The 15,619-nt window shown below is 41.0% G+C and overlaps 1 protein-coding gene across 1 annotated transcript in view; it reads right to left on the minus strand.

The window, feature by feature from the left end:
- Window positions 1–15,619, minus strand: part of EDNRB (endothelin receptor type B) — a 162,453-nt gene that overhangs the window by 33,982 nt on the left and 112,852 nt on the right. The window contains exons 3-5 of the mRNA XM_078657483.1: window positions 11,529–11,641; window positions 11,225–11,429; window positions 877–1,026 (exon numbers count right to left, since the gene is read on the minus strand). Of these exons, the coding sequence (XP_078513609.1) occupies window positions 877–1,026; window positions 11,225–11,429; window positions 11,529–11,641 (468 nt within the window). The remainder of the gene's footprint in view (window positions 1–876; window positions 1,027–11,224; window positions 11,430–11,528; window positions 11,642–15,619) is intronic.

Raw genomic sequence — 15,619 nt, forward strand, 5'->3', positions numbered from 1 at the left:
ATAACTGTTCTCGTACATCTGATTTGGCACAATTGTAGAATAGAATACAATATTCTAGTGTACAATTAAGAAATCTAAACCATTTCCTTGGGAAATATTTTCTTATATCACTCTAAAATATTTTCCATAACATGTCCTTCCCTTCCTTCCTTCCCCTTTCCTGTGAAAAATGGGTTAATAGGGGCTCTTTATTACACTTTCTGAAACAGGTACTTCTTGACCTTCTGCTTCTAACTTAAGTGTTCAGATGAATATGATAAATGAGTTTAGAAATGTTTGTGAATCGAAAAAAAGTTACACCTGATTGTGCATGCACACCATATGTGTGTAATTTCTCTACCCACTTTCCTAAAACGACACATAAAAGAAAACGTAAGTGTGCCTAAGTTATGCACACGTGAGCAAGTTACATAGTCTTAACTCACAGACATATGTACCTGTTGAATCTTCTGATAATATGGTGCGATTAACAGAAGCATAAAATACTCTAATTTAAAAATTTGTAAATTGATCTCTATAAGTAGGAATCATTTTTCCTAGTATTGAATATGGAAGAAATCTAAATTTCCTGAATTTGCCCCCCCCCCCATATTCAATAAAACTTTCTCTAATCACAGTGCCATAAAAATAGCTGGGTGAGTTAATTTTGTAACACGGTCTTGCACCTAGGTAACGAACAATCATTGATGGTGAACATTTGATGCATTGATCCACATTTTAGCTTCTTCTTAGTTGAACATCTGGAAATAGTTGACACAACAGCCTAAATGCATTTTGTCTAGATTTAATTTAATGTGAGGCTTTTCTTAAAGATAGGACTTAATCAAAGAGTAAGTAAAGACAATTTATCTAAAAAATGTCAGTTACATTTCTTACCTGTTTTAAGTGGTCGTTCAAAGCAATCTCCAGCCCTCCTTTCTTTCTCAGCATCTCACATGTCATTAGAGTATAGAAAAATGCAGTGATCGCCAATGGTAGGCAGAAATAGAAGCTGAACAGCCACCAGTCTTTTGATTTCTGGTAAAACTGCAAAATGAGACATTTGTTAAGGGGCTCAGTATTTTGCCAAAGTTCATATTTACTTATTTCTAAACCTGTGCCCTAATGACTTCTCTCTGATACTTCTACCACATCTGCGACTTATTCATTTTCTTACTACCATGACCACATCGTTACAATCACAGCCAGCGTGTTCAACTGTCTGGTCCATTCGGTTGTAAAATAAGCCATTCCCTTTGTAACCTTGAAGATAGGAGGTGATGGTATGGAAATATGAGAACAATCATCATGGCAATGTTGTTTTCCACTGCTTGTATTTGTTCTAAAACCACAATGATACAAGCTATAGTTGCTTACACCAACAGTGTACATTAGAGAAAATCTTGCAGTGCCTTGGGATGGAGGTTGTAAGGAGGTTTTGCAAAATAATGCTGGCATGTAACTACAAGAACTGAACCCTTATCATCAGTTTGCAGCAGCAGTCCATGACCAATGATAAGCCGTATGCAATGGTGTTTGGTTATTAGTAAAGTCAGCTTATAGAGAACGCACAACAAACAAAGATGATCCTTTAATAATTCCATGGGGTATTCATGCCCCTTACCTCAGAGAATGGAATGTGAGAAGATATAGACATATCAATTGCAGATCTTTAGCTGAGTGGTCACTGTGCTGAGCTACTTAATGACTGTCATTAAGGATGTACAAACAATACATTATTACTTATGTGAAGTAGTAGTTTTAGAACTTGAAGAATTTTCTGGATTCAAGTGCCATATCATCTAATGGTATGGTGCGGAATTGTCTCTTTTAGTCCCTTTTCTTCCTATTTTTAATGTGGGCGTTGTAGAGTGAACAATTTAGTGCTATGCCCCTCCTGATATGATGTCAGATGCCACTGTTTGTGGTAGTAGCCATCATCAGATTCTTTTTTCCTCTTGACTACTGTTCTGTAGTTCTGGGATTCCCTTTCCCCTGCACATATTCCTCCCACATCTTTTTTGCAACTCACCTCATTTTCAAGCAGGAGGGAGGGTCGCAAAATATTGCAAACAATTTTCCAACCCACAAATCTACTCCTACAGGCGAGTAACCATTTTGTTTTGCAGCATGATTTTTTCTTGGATTCACATGCTGTACATAGATTTTGTAGCATTATTCTGTGTTCTTTGGAGGTTGGGTTAAAGTGAGTGAGTATTTGAGAACTGGTGTTTTTCTACACTTTGTCACACCTGCGCTTCTTTGTTACCTTCGATATCCACACAATAAGGTATTATGGAAGTGTGTATTGAAGACAATGTGGCTGCCAAGCAGATGTCCATAATGGAAACATTAGAAATGAAAAGCATTTTAGCTCCATTTCTTTCTTATTGTTTGTGTCCTTTTTTCCTAAGTGATACTATTGTGTCTTGTAGCATGTCTACAGTGTCTGAACTGTCCATCTTGCAATACGCTCCGAAGTGACTGGTGAGCCTTTATTTTTGGTGCAAAGGAGATGCAAAATTGGTGCCTCTTAATGTTTTGTCTTGTTTCCTGCAGTTAATACATGACTGCCCTAGTATGTGACGGATCCTTATTGCGTGATCTTGCTTTTTTGGGAGAAAGATGCTAGTTCTATAGATTAATAGATATAGAAGTGTGAAATGACCTTTCTGAAAACAAATAGATTTTTCCTCATTACCACTCTGCCCTTATGTATCTACAAGTAAAGTTCTTGTGATGTGAGTGCTTAATCACTGACTTTTTGTAAAGATGTGATGGTAGCAAGATGGCTCCTTGAATGTTAAGAACTTCGGTTCCACCTTATGCATATACTCAACTGGTGGTTTCATTAACTGTGTGAAACCACATTAATATGTGGGCTAATCTTGGCTGTGTCAGTTTTTTTGCTCCTTTTAAGAATCTCTTGATTGCCATTGTGCTGAAGAATTATCATCCTGTGCTGCTCCTTGTGGTATGCCACTACAGCCAACTGACTTGCTTTTAGTGCGGTTCAGAAAAAGGTTCTCATCTAGAAGATGGACCAGGTACCAGACAATAGCAGTATCACTTGTTCAGCTGTCACCAAATCCTCCCCTATTACACCAGTGAATTAATCTTTTCCATTTTGTAGTGTAGCACTTCAGTATGGTGGGTCTTCCAGCCTCTCTCAGGACTTTTATGTGTATATGGGGTAATCTTTGGTGCCTCAGAAGCCATGCTGCTAGGCTGAGGGTGTTTGTTATAAAACAGGGGTAGACCCAATATAGTCAAAGGACCTGGGTATTCATTAGTATAGACAACAATTGGTCCTCGACATCATTTTACTGGTAAAGATACTCATAACATTTGATCAATCTAATTAACTCCACAATCAGACTTAATCTATAGTCTTTTTGACATAAATGATAATAGCCCACAACCTCAAAGAACATTTACAGTATGTGCCAATAAATCAATAAACTCGAAAAGAGAGGAAGTTCAGCTGACGTAAGTAATTTAATATATCATGTATTGACAAATGAAAATCAATATTTCTATGTACACATATTTACACAAATCCTAAGACGAAATACATTTTAACTCTAAAACTGGAAAAAAGAGAACGTGCACAGAGATAGATAAAGCGTGTGCTCAAGTGAATGATCAAGAGGATCAGGAAAACAGTGTAGATCATTTATATACAGGAAAACATTGAGCCTGTCCTAGGTATAGCTTGTAAAAAATACTTCTTTTTTACTCGCTAGGTACTATCTACAATCCCTTGGTCCTTAAGTTGCCCCGTTGGCAATAGGGTTACCAGGGAAAGGAGGGTGGAAGGTGGACTGGGGACAGGGGTCAATAGGTACAGGCTCCCAGAGGGGAATGTCGTCGACGTTTCGACCCAAAAGAGAGTGGGCGGTTTAAGTCCTCAACAGCGGGTCTTCATCAGGACGGAGTGACAAGGGATATCTCTCAAAGTGCACGTCAATTAAAACCATTTGTGTGGCACCCTCCCGTGGTGCCTTGATACGTCCAAGTGCGACGACTGGTCCGCACTTGTAATATGCAAGTGTCCAAAAAATTTTTTACCAATGCGATTGTCACTGGTGTACTTATTTCAGAGTTGTATGCTGTTAGCTCAGCACGTCTGGTGCCTCACGCTCGTGTGTACATTCAACGCCGAGGTAACTGGTTATTCAGCTCCGTTTCGCGATGTGCAGCCTTCCGTCTTGCACCGCGTTTTGGAATGCGGAAGCTTCCGCATTCCAAAACGCGGTGCAAGACGGAAGGCTGCACATCGCGAAACGGAGCTGAATGTACACACGAGCGTGAGGCACCAGACGTGCTGAGCTAACAGCATACAACTCTGAAATAAGTACACCAGTGACAATCGCATTGGTAAAAATTTTTTTGGACACTTGCATATTACAAGTGCGGACCAGTCGTCGCACTTGGACGTATCAAGGCACCACGGGAGGGTGCCACACAAATGGTTTTAATTGACGTGCACTTTGAGAGATATCCCTTGTCACTCCGTCCTGATGAAGACCCGCTGTTGAGGACTTAAACCGCCCACTCTCTTTTGGGTCGAAACGTCGACGACATTCCCCTCTGGGAGCCTGTACCTATTGACCCCTGTCCCCAGTCCACCTTCCACCCTCCTTTCCCTGGTAACCCTATTGCCAACGGGGCAACTTAAGGACCAAGGGATTGTAGATAGTACCTAGCGAGTAAAAAAGAAGTATTTTTTACAAGCTATACCTAGGACAGGCTCAATGTTTTCCTGTATATAAATGATCTACACTGTTTTCCTGATCCTCTTGATCATTCACTTGAGCACACGCTTTATCTATCTCTGTGCACGTTCTCTTTTTTCCAGTTTTAGAGTTAAAATGTATTTCGTCTTAGGATTTGTGTAAATATGTGTACATAGAAATATTGATTTTCATTTGTCAATACATGATATATTAAATTACTTACGTCAGCTGAACTTCCTCTCTTTTCGAGTTTATTGATTTATTGGCACATACTGTAAATGTTCTTTGAGGTTGTGGGCTATTATCATTTATGTCAAAAAGACTATAGATTAAGTCTGATTGTGGAGTTAATTAGATTGATCAAATGTTATGAGTATCTTTGCTAGGCTGAGGGTGGCTGAATCAGACCCCTTTGAATTGTCAACAATTCTTGATGAGCTGTCACTGATCTCCCTGTTTTATGCCATCTCCACTAGATGTGACAACCATGTCTGTCTGACCCATTGAGGCGCAATCAGAATCAGTGTCATCATTGTCATTGTTGTTTTTTTGCCTCGGTCAATGATTAGTGATATCAATGGGATTGGGTCAAACGTGTATACAAAGTGTATCAGACTGGCCTATCAATAGGACATTTCTCAGGGCCTGTTGTTGTGGGTATCCTGATACAAGACTTTGGCATTTTGCATTTTATTTATTTTATTTTTATTTTACAGAGTTTTATATAGCTCGAACTTGACCTGCATTCTCTTGTTTTGCAAAGAGATCTATCTCTGGTGTACTCCATTTTCAGTAGATCCTGTCTACAATGTGCTGTTTTTCTTGTGGTCATGTGAGGAGTACGTGTGCCTGTTTAGCCTGTCTGCTTCTGTGTATAGAACCCCTGGCAGGTGTATGGCTACTAGGGCTTTCTTTCTCCAAATAGGTTATTTCGATATGTCCTGTACTAACTTGAACAGGATGTGTGACCTTGTTCTTCCCAGAGTGTTGAGGTAAAACATAGTGATTATATTTTCTGTCTGGATTTGAACCATTCTGCCCCTGGCCTGAGTCTGGAAGGCCTTTACAGCTAAAAAGAGGATTTTTAGTTCTAACAGATTTATAGGTTTCACTCTTTCCTTCTGGTTGCTATGGCCCCCGGCTTTCAGTCCTCCCATGTGAACCCCCTCCCCATGTGGGATGCCTCTGTTTTGATGGTTACAGAGGGTGTTGGTTGGTTTAAAGATATGTCCACTGTGTGCCAAGTATTACCCTTCCTTCAGCCAAAGAATGACTTCTTGAAGTGTGGCCACCTTGATTTTGTTGCCTTGATGAATTTGTTCAAAATGCATTGGTCTAGAATGGAATTCCATGTTTTGCCTGAATTGGGCTCTAGGAAGTAAAGGTAGTAGACCCCTTAATGTTTTTCTTCCTCTGTATCTCTTGTTTGCTTTGAAGGTTCTCAACTCCTTGCTTCAGGCACAGCAATTGTATCTTTTTTCTTTTTTTACTGAGTTTTATAAAACTTGACCCAAAGGTATCGGTTATCAGAGCGCTTTACATAGCACCAGTTGCGTTATATGAGGACACATCAATTTATTGTTAGGACTGGGGAGATTAAGTAATTTGCTCAGAATCACAGGATGTTCAGTGTCGTTGCCGAGACCCGAACCCAGTTCCCCAGATTCAAGGACAACCGCCCTAGCTGTTAGGCCAACTCCTCTCCATAAACTCCTCTCCTTGCTACTGGTTCTTGCCTGTAGCCTGATTGTTGGAGGCTTTTGTTCCAGCTCCATAAAATTGCAATGCTGTATTATGTGTCCATTTGTCAGAGGTGGTTGCCCTCCTCTTCTAGGGGAAACCTCCAATTCTTCCCACTACTGGGATTGTGTATTGGGGTGTACTGCTGGCAAGTCACCTGCTTGCTGGTTCTGACCCCTGTTGAGTGTGACCTCTTCATATCTCCTCTAAAAAGTGCTAACTTGGTGTTGCGAGTTGTTGCCACTACAATGGTGCACTGTCAGTTCTGGTCTGTGGCAGGATGCCTCCATGGGGAATGACACTGTGATATTTCTCTTGCGGGCACCCTTCGTCTTGCTGTGACTAACACCCGAACTGCAAGTCGGACATCATGGTTTTGTTTTCTTCATTCTTTGCAGTGGCTTGTCCACCGCATTCACAAAGATGTTTTGTCCATAAAATTCATGTTTATTATAGCCACCTGCCGTTCATGCTTAAAACCTAAAACAGGCATATCTATTTAGGGTGGTGACTGGGCACAACTGCCTGCTGGCTGTATCTGCGCCATCCAGTACCAATTGGAGGTGCATGTTGAAGATCTTCTTTTCCTCCTGGATAACTGCCTTCACATACTTCTTATACTAATCTGGGAGATGCTCCACTAACTCTTCAATTTTCTCCCATTGTCGGTGTCCATTCCTGCTGAGCAATGAGTTTGAGTTGCCTATGCCCAATTGTGTGGCAGCTGACACCTCCATCCGGCGACTCACCTTCTTCACCCTTTTGCTCTCCTTGCTTAGAGGGCAACCCCTGGTAGCATGAGCATAAATTACACAAAATGCCAATCCAATATTTTGCACTATGTTGTTAACAAAATACTTTTTTGTTCGTTTGCGTTATTTTTGTGCTTCCACATTAAGATTTTTGCCAAAATGAAAACTCAATTATGCAATGGGGTACCATTTGAGGTATGTTGTCTAACAAAATTAATTTGAAATGCCAAAAATTTCACAAGATTATGCTGACTTAACAATTACATAGATTTCTTAACTGGGTAGCTCTAAGAAACACTAAGGTATTGTTGAGACGGGCCTTTCTCCTGCATGGCATACAGTTATATTCTCCTGCCCTGAGTGCCTAACTGTGAGTATTTGCTATACTGGTTGGTGAATTTTGGCCGAGCCTCGCAATAATTTAGTTTTTGAGCAACGGTCTAGGGTTGTTCTTTGACATGAATGAGGTTCTGAACACAACTTTAGACCTAAAAGTGTGCCGTGAGCATACACTTAATACATTTATAATGGACTACTGTACCTGTCATGGGTTTAGCAAGTAGGAGTGGTGGTGGCACTGAATCACATTTTATGAATCCATAGTTGTTAGCAGGCATGTTTATTTGTGTCCCTGGAGTGGAGACCTACTCATCTACTCATGTAAAGTTCCATTTCCATGCACTAGCCCAGATCCACAATGGTTTTTGGTGTGTTTTTGTGGCCTACATGGTAGATGCATTGTGTGCATGTGTGAGCCAGGGTAATAGTGGCCCGTGGGATCCATTTTGGATACACCTGGCCTGACTTTCTGCACAAGAAGCTGGAGTGATGAGAAAGTTACACTAAAGTGATCAGAGAGTAGGCAATACTCCTTTTATACTACAGTTAGGCCTTTGGCTAAGAAAAGCTGCTCATTAGCCTTTCTGTAATGAAGGGTGAGACTGCAGCCTCTGTTGTTCATGGCAAAAGGGACCCTTTTGGTGAGGACAACCATACGTTTTCCCCTGTCTCTACTCTGGTGTAGTTAGCTCACACCTCTTTTTTCCTCTGTTGTAGATTCTACAGCATCACTCAGCACAGGTCTGTGTCTGGAGAGTAGCCTGAAAAGGGCATTTAAAAGAAGACACACCAGAAGCCCATTCTGAAAGTGTAGACAGTGGCGCAACATCTCCTTTCTGCTTTCACTTTATACAAGTGGGAGAAAATGACCTACTTTTTGTTCCAGTTACAAGTTCTCTTTGACCAAGGAAAGGAGTGTTTCACAGAATACTCGAAGGACTGCTGTGCCGCTAGAGCAGGTGCCCGCCTTACAGTCAACTTCAAAAGGGCAAAAGGCCATTATCTGAATTCTGACTAGAAAAAAACTGCCCAGCTTACAAGAAGTGGCTAGAAGCCAACCTGACTACTGACAGAGAGAGAGAAGGAGTTTGCCACCATGCAAGGGGTGTGACTGACCAGGAAGAGCCAGAAGCTGCAACACCTCAGTGCTGGTGGGATCTGTCAGAGGAAGGACGACAGAAGAGAGTGATCTGCATGTCCCAGGTGTTGATGAGCATCGTACTATTCAGAGCAACCAAAGAAGTGTGCCTGCAGCTGTCCATGCTGCTTTGACCATGGGCAGGTTACCTTCGACAGTCCACACCGCTGTTATCTAGAAGTACGCCTGTGTTTGTCCCCATCTCTGTGACCATGAGCAAAGTGCATGTTTAGCTGTTCTCTGTGCTACTTTTACTCAAAGGTAGCATGACCCTCCAGCATCAACCCATTGTTGGAAGATCCCAAAAGTGAGTAAGAAGTCTACTGTGACCTACCCTGCTACATGTGGCCATTACCTGTACATCTGGCTGGAACACTCAAATGGCAGTCAACTGCCTTACCCTCTCCAGGACAGAAGTAGGTCACATCGGTGTGAAGAGCAAGAAGAGAGATTGAATGCATTCCCATCCCAGTACCATTCTAGGTCCTGCCTAAATAAAGAACTGCATTTGCAATGATGCTGCAAACTAAAAAAGGGAAACTGTTCTGAACAGAGTGCTTCCAAATCTATAAGGGGAAATCTGCAGTTGAGCTTTGATTCATGCCTTTACATAATCTCTAACACACAAGACAGATCCATATAATGCAAAGACGATGAGACACCTGAGTGGTGGACAGGGTGGTTGGCATATTGAAACACAATAACCCCTCGCCAGTTCCGTGAACAGAATCCATTAGCTATTGCATGGGTGGTATTTGATTTTAAGATATTAATAAAGTATTTTCTTTTTGTTAAGTAAGGCAGTGGGATGGGCAATTAATTATTGTGCCTCTGGGTGATTGCTGATTTCTGAGCTTACTCACCCCAACACTACATCCCCCCTCGAAGAAGCCTGTGACAGCTCGCCATTACTACTACTGAGATTGCTGAAGATGTGTACTTGGCCAAGTTTGCAGAGTGATAGTAAGATGGACCCCATGACATTTGAGGTGCACAACCCCAACCTCCACAGATGAGGCCCAGAAGATCCTGCTTCAACCATGCAAACCCCAACGGGGTCTGATGGTGTATTCTCTCCAAGACCTTCACCAGAAGCCAGCCCAGTTCTTTGAGCACTTAACATCATTTGCCTTGATGTATACTTTTCAGAAAACTTTGGATTGTGTTCCTTAGAAAACTGGTTCATCCAGTTAAATTGATAGAAACCTGATAGAAAATTAGAGATCTTACATGTATGGACTGTGTCATTTGATTGGCTCTCGCCAACAACAGTTCTGTTTTTAACATTTCCCATCTCAATCTGTCATCTACCAGCAATGTATTGGTACTCTTATTTTACAAGATTTCTATTTTCCTTCTTGCATTTCAACTAGTCTACCTTTATTACATATGTATGGGGAGAGGAGTTGGCCTAATGGCTAGGGCGGTCGACCTCGAATCTGGGGAACCGGGTTCGAGTCTTGGCAATAACGCTGAATATCCTGTGATTCTGGGCAAATCACTTAATCTCCCCGTGCCTAAAAAAACATGGATGTGTCCTCATGTAATGCAACTGGTGCTATGTAAAGCGCTCCGATACCTTCGGGTCAAGTTTGCGCTATATAAAACTCCGTAAAATAAAAAACATATGTTCCCTCCCTGTGTGTGTTGGCATTACTTCTCACAATAAACTACATTTTTTAAAAATGTTTTATTACTTCAGAAAAGGGGTACGTGACAAACACAATTCAATGGACACCTTCAGGTTTTATCAACTTCTTTATGGGCTTTTAATGACTGGAATTGGTCATTGGTAATAAATCTCAATAGACTAAAGCACCTGTTCCAAATGTCTCTGTGCAACCTGCAAATCACATATTCCATATCCAGTATTGTGACTCAACCTTTCATCCTTTTGAGGTCAAAAGTATCATAGGGTGAAGGTAATCCTTGGTATCCAAAGATCATCACAATCTAACAAACGCTGTAGCAGCAAGTTATTAGCATTATGATGTGTAACTGGAATGTCGATGTAGGAATCTTGATGGCTACAAAATATCGTGGACACAATATTGAAGGACAAAATATTGTACGGTAAGTAATTATAGATTTTCTATACAGCTTTACATATATGTGCCTTGACAGTATGTATGTTTTCAAGATGCATTTATTTGGAGTTAAGAATAGTAAATCTATACTTCATCTGTATGCACGTACCTTTCTATATTTTATCTCTCGATATTCTGTCCACGATATTGGTGAATCTCAAATATTCTTAGCATCAATATTCTGTAGTACAATGGTTTAATAGGACATTAGATGACTCTTGACACTAACCTCATATAGCCCTATAGCTCACTGCTCTGTACTATACTGGCTGCTAACAGGGAGAACCAGACAGACACACATTGAAATGTTGGAACCGCAGGCCTATACCAGTCACTATTGACCATGAACCACACCATTGTTGTATTCAAGGAAGCTTTTAACATTCCACTTTTCTAATAATGCAAAATTAGGCAATCATGAAAGTCAGGCTGAGCATGAGACCACCTCACCTGCATAAAACCATAATTTTGCTTGGGATGCAACAGGCAGATTCGAAGCTCCTGTCCTCTGTATTGTGTATAAACCATGTCAAAGCCTATAGCTTCTGGAACTGCTAGGACGATTGAGAGAACCCATATCAAGATGATTTCCACTGCCGTCCATTTTGGGACGCCGATTCCTCTTATGCGGCTCCAGGAAGCAACTGCCCGATACCTAGAGATGAAGATAGTGCAGAATATGGAAATACCAATAAGTGTTGTGTATCTTGCAAACTGATTTTAAAGGTATTTAAATTGAGTGGCTACTTCTTACCTGTCAATGCTGAGGGCACATAAGCTCAAGACTGTGATTCCAACCGAGGATTTCTGAATAAAAGGCACCAGTTTGCACATCTCAACACCAAAGGGCCAATCTCCAGCATTGAGCTGAAAAACAACATGGATTTATTTCTACATATCTGCTACTGCTACTATTATATTCAATAAAGCAAAAAACATCAGTGCCATAGCTTTTCGTCACCCAGAGACACAACCCTGAATATAGTTAAAACACCAAGGCAAGGTAATGCACTAGCTCAATGAGTTAGTCATATGCTCTCAATATCCACGTGTAACCAGCAGGTCATAGGTTTGATTCTCTACATGAATAGTTTATCCATTCATCCTTCAAATGTAGATCAAAAGAATACAACAGAGCTAGGTAATGGAAACACCAGTTACTTAAAGTACTGAGATGGTGAACATTTTGGTGGTAGCAAATGCTAGAAAAATGTGATATTCGGAACTGGTATATGAAATATCCATTCACAAAAAGTGGTTGCAAATTGCTTACCGATTTTCTGTGAATGAAAAATTAATTTTGGGAACTGACCTACGCACTAATAGGCCGGTTCACAAAATTCCAAATTGCGGTATGTTGCAATCCAACCTACCGCACTCATATTCATGAAATAGGCCACAAATTGTGACCCATTATGATTCACTGTCATTGGAGGGACAGTGGCCTGCCAGCGTCAGCAGAACATCATGTCTGCAAAAATTGTTTTTTTAAACACCACATATTTTCCTTAGAGGAAGAAGGGATGTGTTTATAAAAAAATACAACTTTTTTTATTAACTATTGTTAAGACTAGGCAGTGGTCCTTCTGCCTGAGGGGCCTTTTACCATGTGCAAAATAGTTACCCAATCCTTTGAGGTGTTGGTTGCCAATCAAAGCAATCACAAGCCATTGTTACATACCTAGAGAATTCGCAAGTAGGAAGTGCTACTTCCAATTTGTGATTCGGTATGTACTCAGAAACCTACTTTGTGATTCAGCAACGTGCTACCGAAAGGCAATTTGGGTTTTGTACATACTCTAAAGCTATTTTGAGGTAATAAAGATTCCAGTTTTGTGAATCGAACCTTTGTCAGCACAAAATGTCTTTGTACATCAGACCCTTAGTTTCTTGCTCATATGATTAGATTTGTCAAAAATCCTAGATGCACACATGAGTCTCCACATGAATTTTTAGAGTTTCAGGCTTTTAGACTAGGTATTGGTCAAACTGTTAAAAACAGATTCATGTCCAACCTTTAATTATTCTGATCCATTATCAAATTCAGAGTGATCAAGAGTTCTAATTTGTGCAAACAGTAGTAAATCTGTACCCACAAATTTACTACCTCCTGTGGGTACAGATTTACTATAGTTTGAAATTCACAAAGCATTTCCAGGTTACGTCATGAAGTCTTCACTAAACACGCCTTTGTAAGCATAATTCTGAAAATGTTCCTCGCATTATTTTTTTTCGTAGTAAATATATGCAAATGCATATTTTTGGAAGTGAAAAAAACAAAGAAATTACTATTTGTTTCTATTTTTCTTCACAGGGAACACATTTTTACCCGTGCAGAAACTGTTCCATATATTGCTAGTAATTTTGATGGGGTTGCTTTCCCAGCCTGGAAATTGATTTACTTATGCCCTTTTCAGTATTGGCACAAGTTTCCAGGCACACTTCTGGATGCCATTATCAAGTGTTAGACCTGTGGCTGCAGATTTACGACTTTCTTTGAGAGGTGTGAACACAGCAGTTATGACCAGTAGCAAGATTATTGCCCAGAGCAATGAATAAAAGAAGTCCCATGCCCAGTTTTGAAATAAAGTGGTGAAATATGAAAAATAATTCAGAAATTTAACTTAGAAAATACAGGTCAATACAGTACCAGATTTTGCATTGGCAAGACAAGGCACATACATGTTGTTAGAGATTGTAGTACTAGGATCACAAATAGGCTTAAGGTACAAAGAGCGTACAAGGTGTGCCCAAATAGGGTAACACAGCCCCATCTCCTCCAATACCTCTTGAATTTGAAAGTTTCTACCTGTTGGATAGCTGTCAACCTTTCAAAGTTTAATGAGGGTCCTCTCCACTGGCAAGAAAATGCTGGTCCTAGTTGAACTTTCCATTATAGTGCTCTAGATTGAAAAGATATGTTGGAGGGTTGTAGCAGAAAAATGGCCACTTTAAAAAAAGATTCAGAGTAAAATACCAGACCAAGTATTTCACACTCGCTTTACATCAAAACTAACAGCTTTCTAACTATTACCTGCTAAAGGATTACTATTATAAAAGTCTATCTAGACCCTCTAAATGGGGTATTACTAGCATTTAAATTGATTGTTATGAATAGTCTACACCCCACTCCTTAACTCAATCACCTGATGTTGGTATCCGTCACACCATCACTAAATAGATAAGAGGAGAATCAGAAGGAGAAATGAGAACAACTGCAGGATTTAGTAAGTCGGGGTACCCTCCACCATCTATGCCACAATGTGTGGTCCTTGTCCATCACCAGCTTACATATCATATCATATGCAAGCTAAAGCTTACACAAAAGTGGGGAGGGGGCTGTTGGTAGAGTATTGCATTTATTTAAAGTTAACTCTGGACTTTAACCAAAGCTCCTTAAAAAAGTGTCCCTCATTTTTATGCACAATGTGAGGATCTGGGTGTACTATATGTTATGGCTGTAGGGCCTTATCGTGGAGTAAACTCACAGACACTACCTTGGGTCCAGTCAGTATCATTTACTCAACCTTAGCACAACCCTGGGTAGCTGTGGCTGCGAGCAGTAAGGCTTGGCAAAGGAACTAACTGTGGTGCATTTAACAGCTCCAAACAACGGAATAAGAAAGTCAATCAACAATAAAGATACATGACAATAATTTATAAAAAATAAAGAATATATTTATGAATGCTAGAGTCCTTGATCAATCAAAATTCTCGGGAGGGTTTCGGAGATACAGATTTTTAAAGTAATAAATACATTTTAATGCAACCACAAACAAGCATTGGTGAACAAAAACTTTGTAAGCTTTTGAAAAGTTTGAACAGTTAGTTTGACGACTCTGACCCGGGATGGGTGACCAATTCCAACAGGGCACAGGTCTAGGAATCTGGTATGGATACTTTGGACAATTACCTGTCTACCAGAAAAAATTTTAAGCAAGTCCCAAACTTTACAGAACAACCGCTATAGACTTCAATGGTCCTGATGGTGAGGGATGGGGGCAAAGGAGGCTCCGGATGTTGTGAGGTAGACGGGGTGAATTGCGGTTGATCCCCAGGTTCATCGGTGGGTTGAGGTGACTTTGACCATGACACTTGGGTTCCCAGGATGTCCTCTTTGCAACGGTCAATGTCCAGCTGCGGCTGAGCACTCATTCACATGACACAACGGTCACAGCAAATATACTTGGTTGGGGCTAGTATCCCTTGGGAGCAATGAATCCGGTTGCAGATAGCACTACCGAATTTGGTCGACATGGGTGCATCTTTTGGCTATCACAGACTTGTCTCTCAGTGTGTCCAGCAACTGGCAGGGGCACGGCAACTGTGGTGGCTACCACTTTGTTGCCTTGGACATTGTCAGATCTTGTGTCCCTGGAACAGGTTCCAGGGGATCAGCCAACTTATCTTCGGAGTCACTGATATTGGTGAAGGCGGGAAATCAACTTTTAAAGTGTCAGGAGTGACAGGCACAGTCCCAGTCTTGCTAGCCCAAAAGTGCAGCAGGTGCAGTCTTCTCGATAATGCAGCCTCTTTTGTGCAGGTAGAACGCAGCAGGGCAGTCTTTCCTTTGCCCACTCTTCATCTCCAGTGTGAACTGAGGAGCAGGGTGCCAGGGGTGCCCTACTTATCCCAGGAATGAGCCCCGAGGTAACCATGTTGTCACTGGTTAATGGGCTACTATGTTCCCTTCTCTCTGGTGAAGACGTTTCTGTGATGTGTGGTATCTGGCTCTCCTAGAGCGCCCTGTTCGTGCCCCTTTTAAGATGTCACAACCCTTCTTAAGTCATCAGGAGCAGGGTAGTACACACTAGAAGTGTGGCTATCAGTGAGCTACATGCCCAC

Source organism: Lissotriton helveticus, chromosome 8 (genome assembly GCF_964261635.1).
Source record: "Lissotriton helveticus chromosome 8, aLisHel1.1, whole genome shotgun sequence".
Classification (NCBI taxonomy): Eukaryota; Metazoa; Chordata; class Amphibia; order Caudata; family Salamandridae; genus Lissotriton; species Lissotriton helveticus.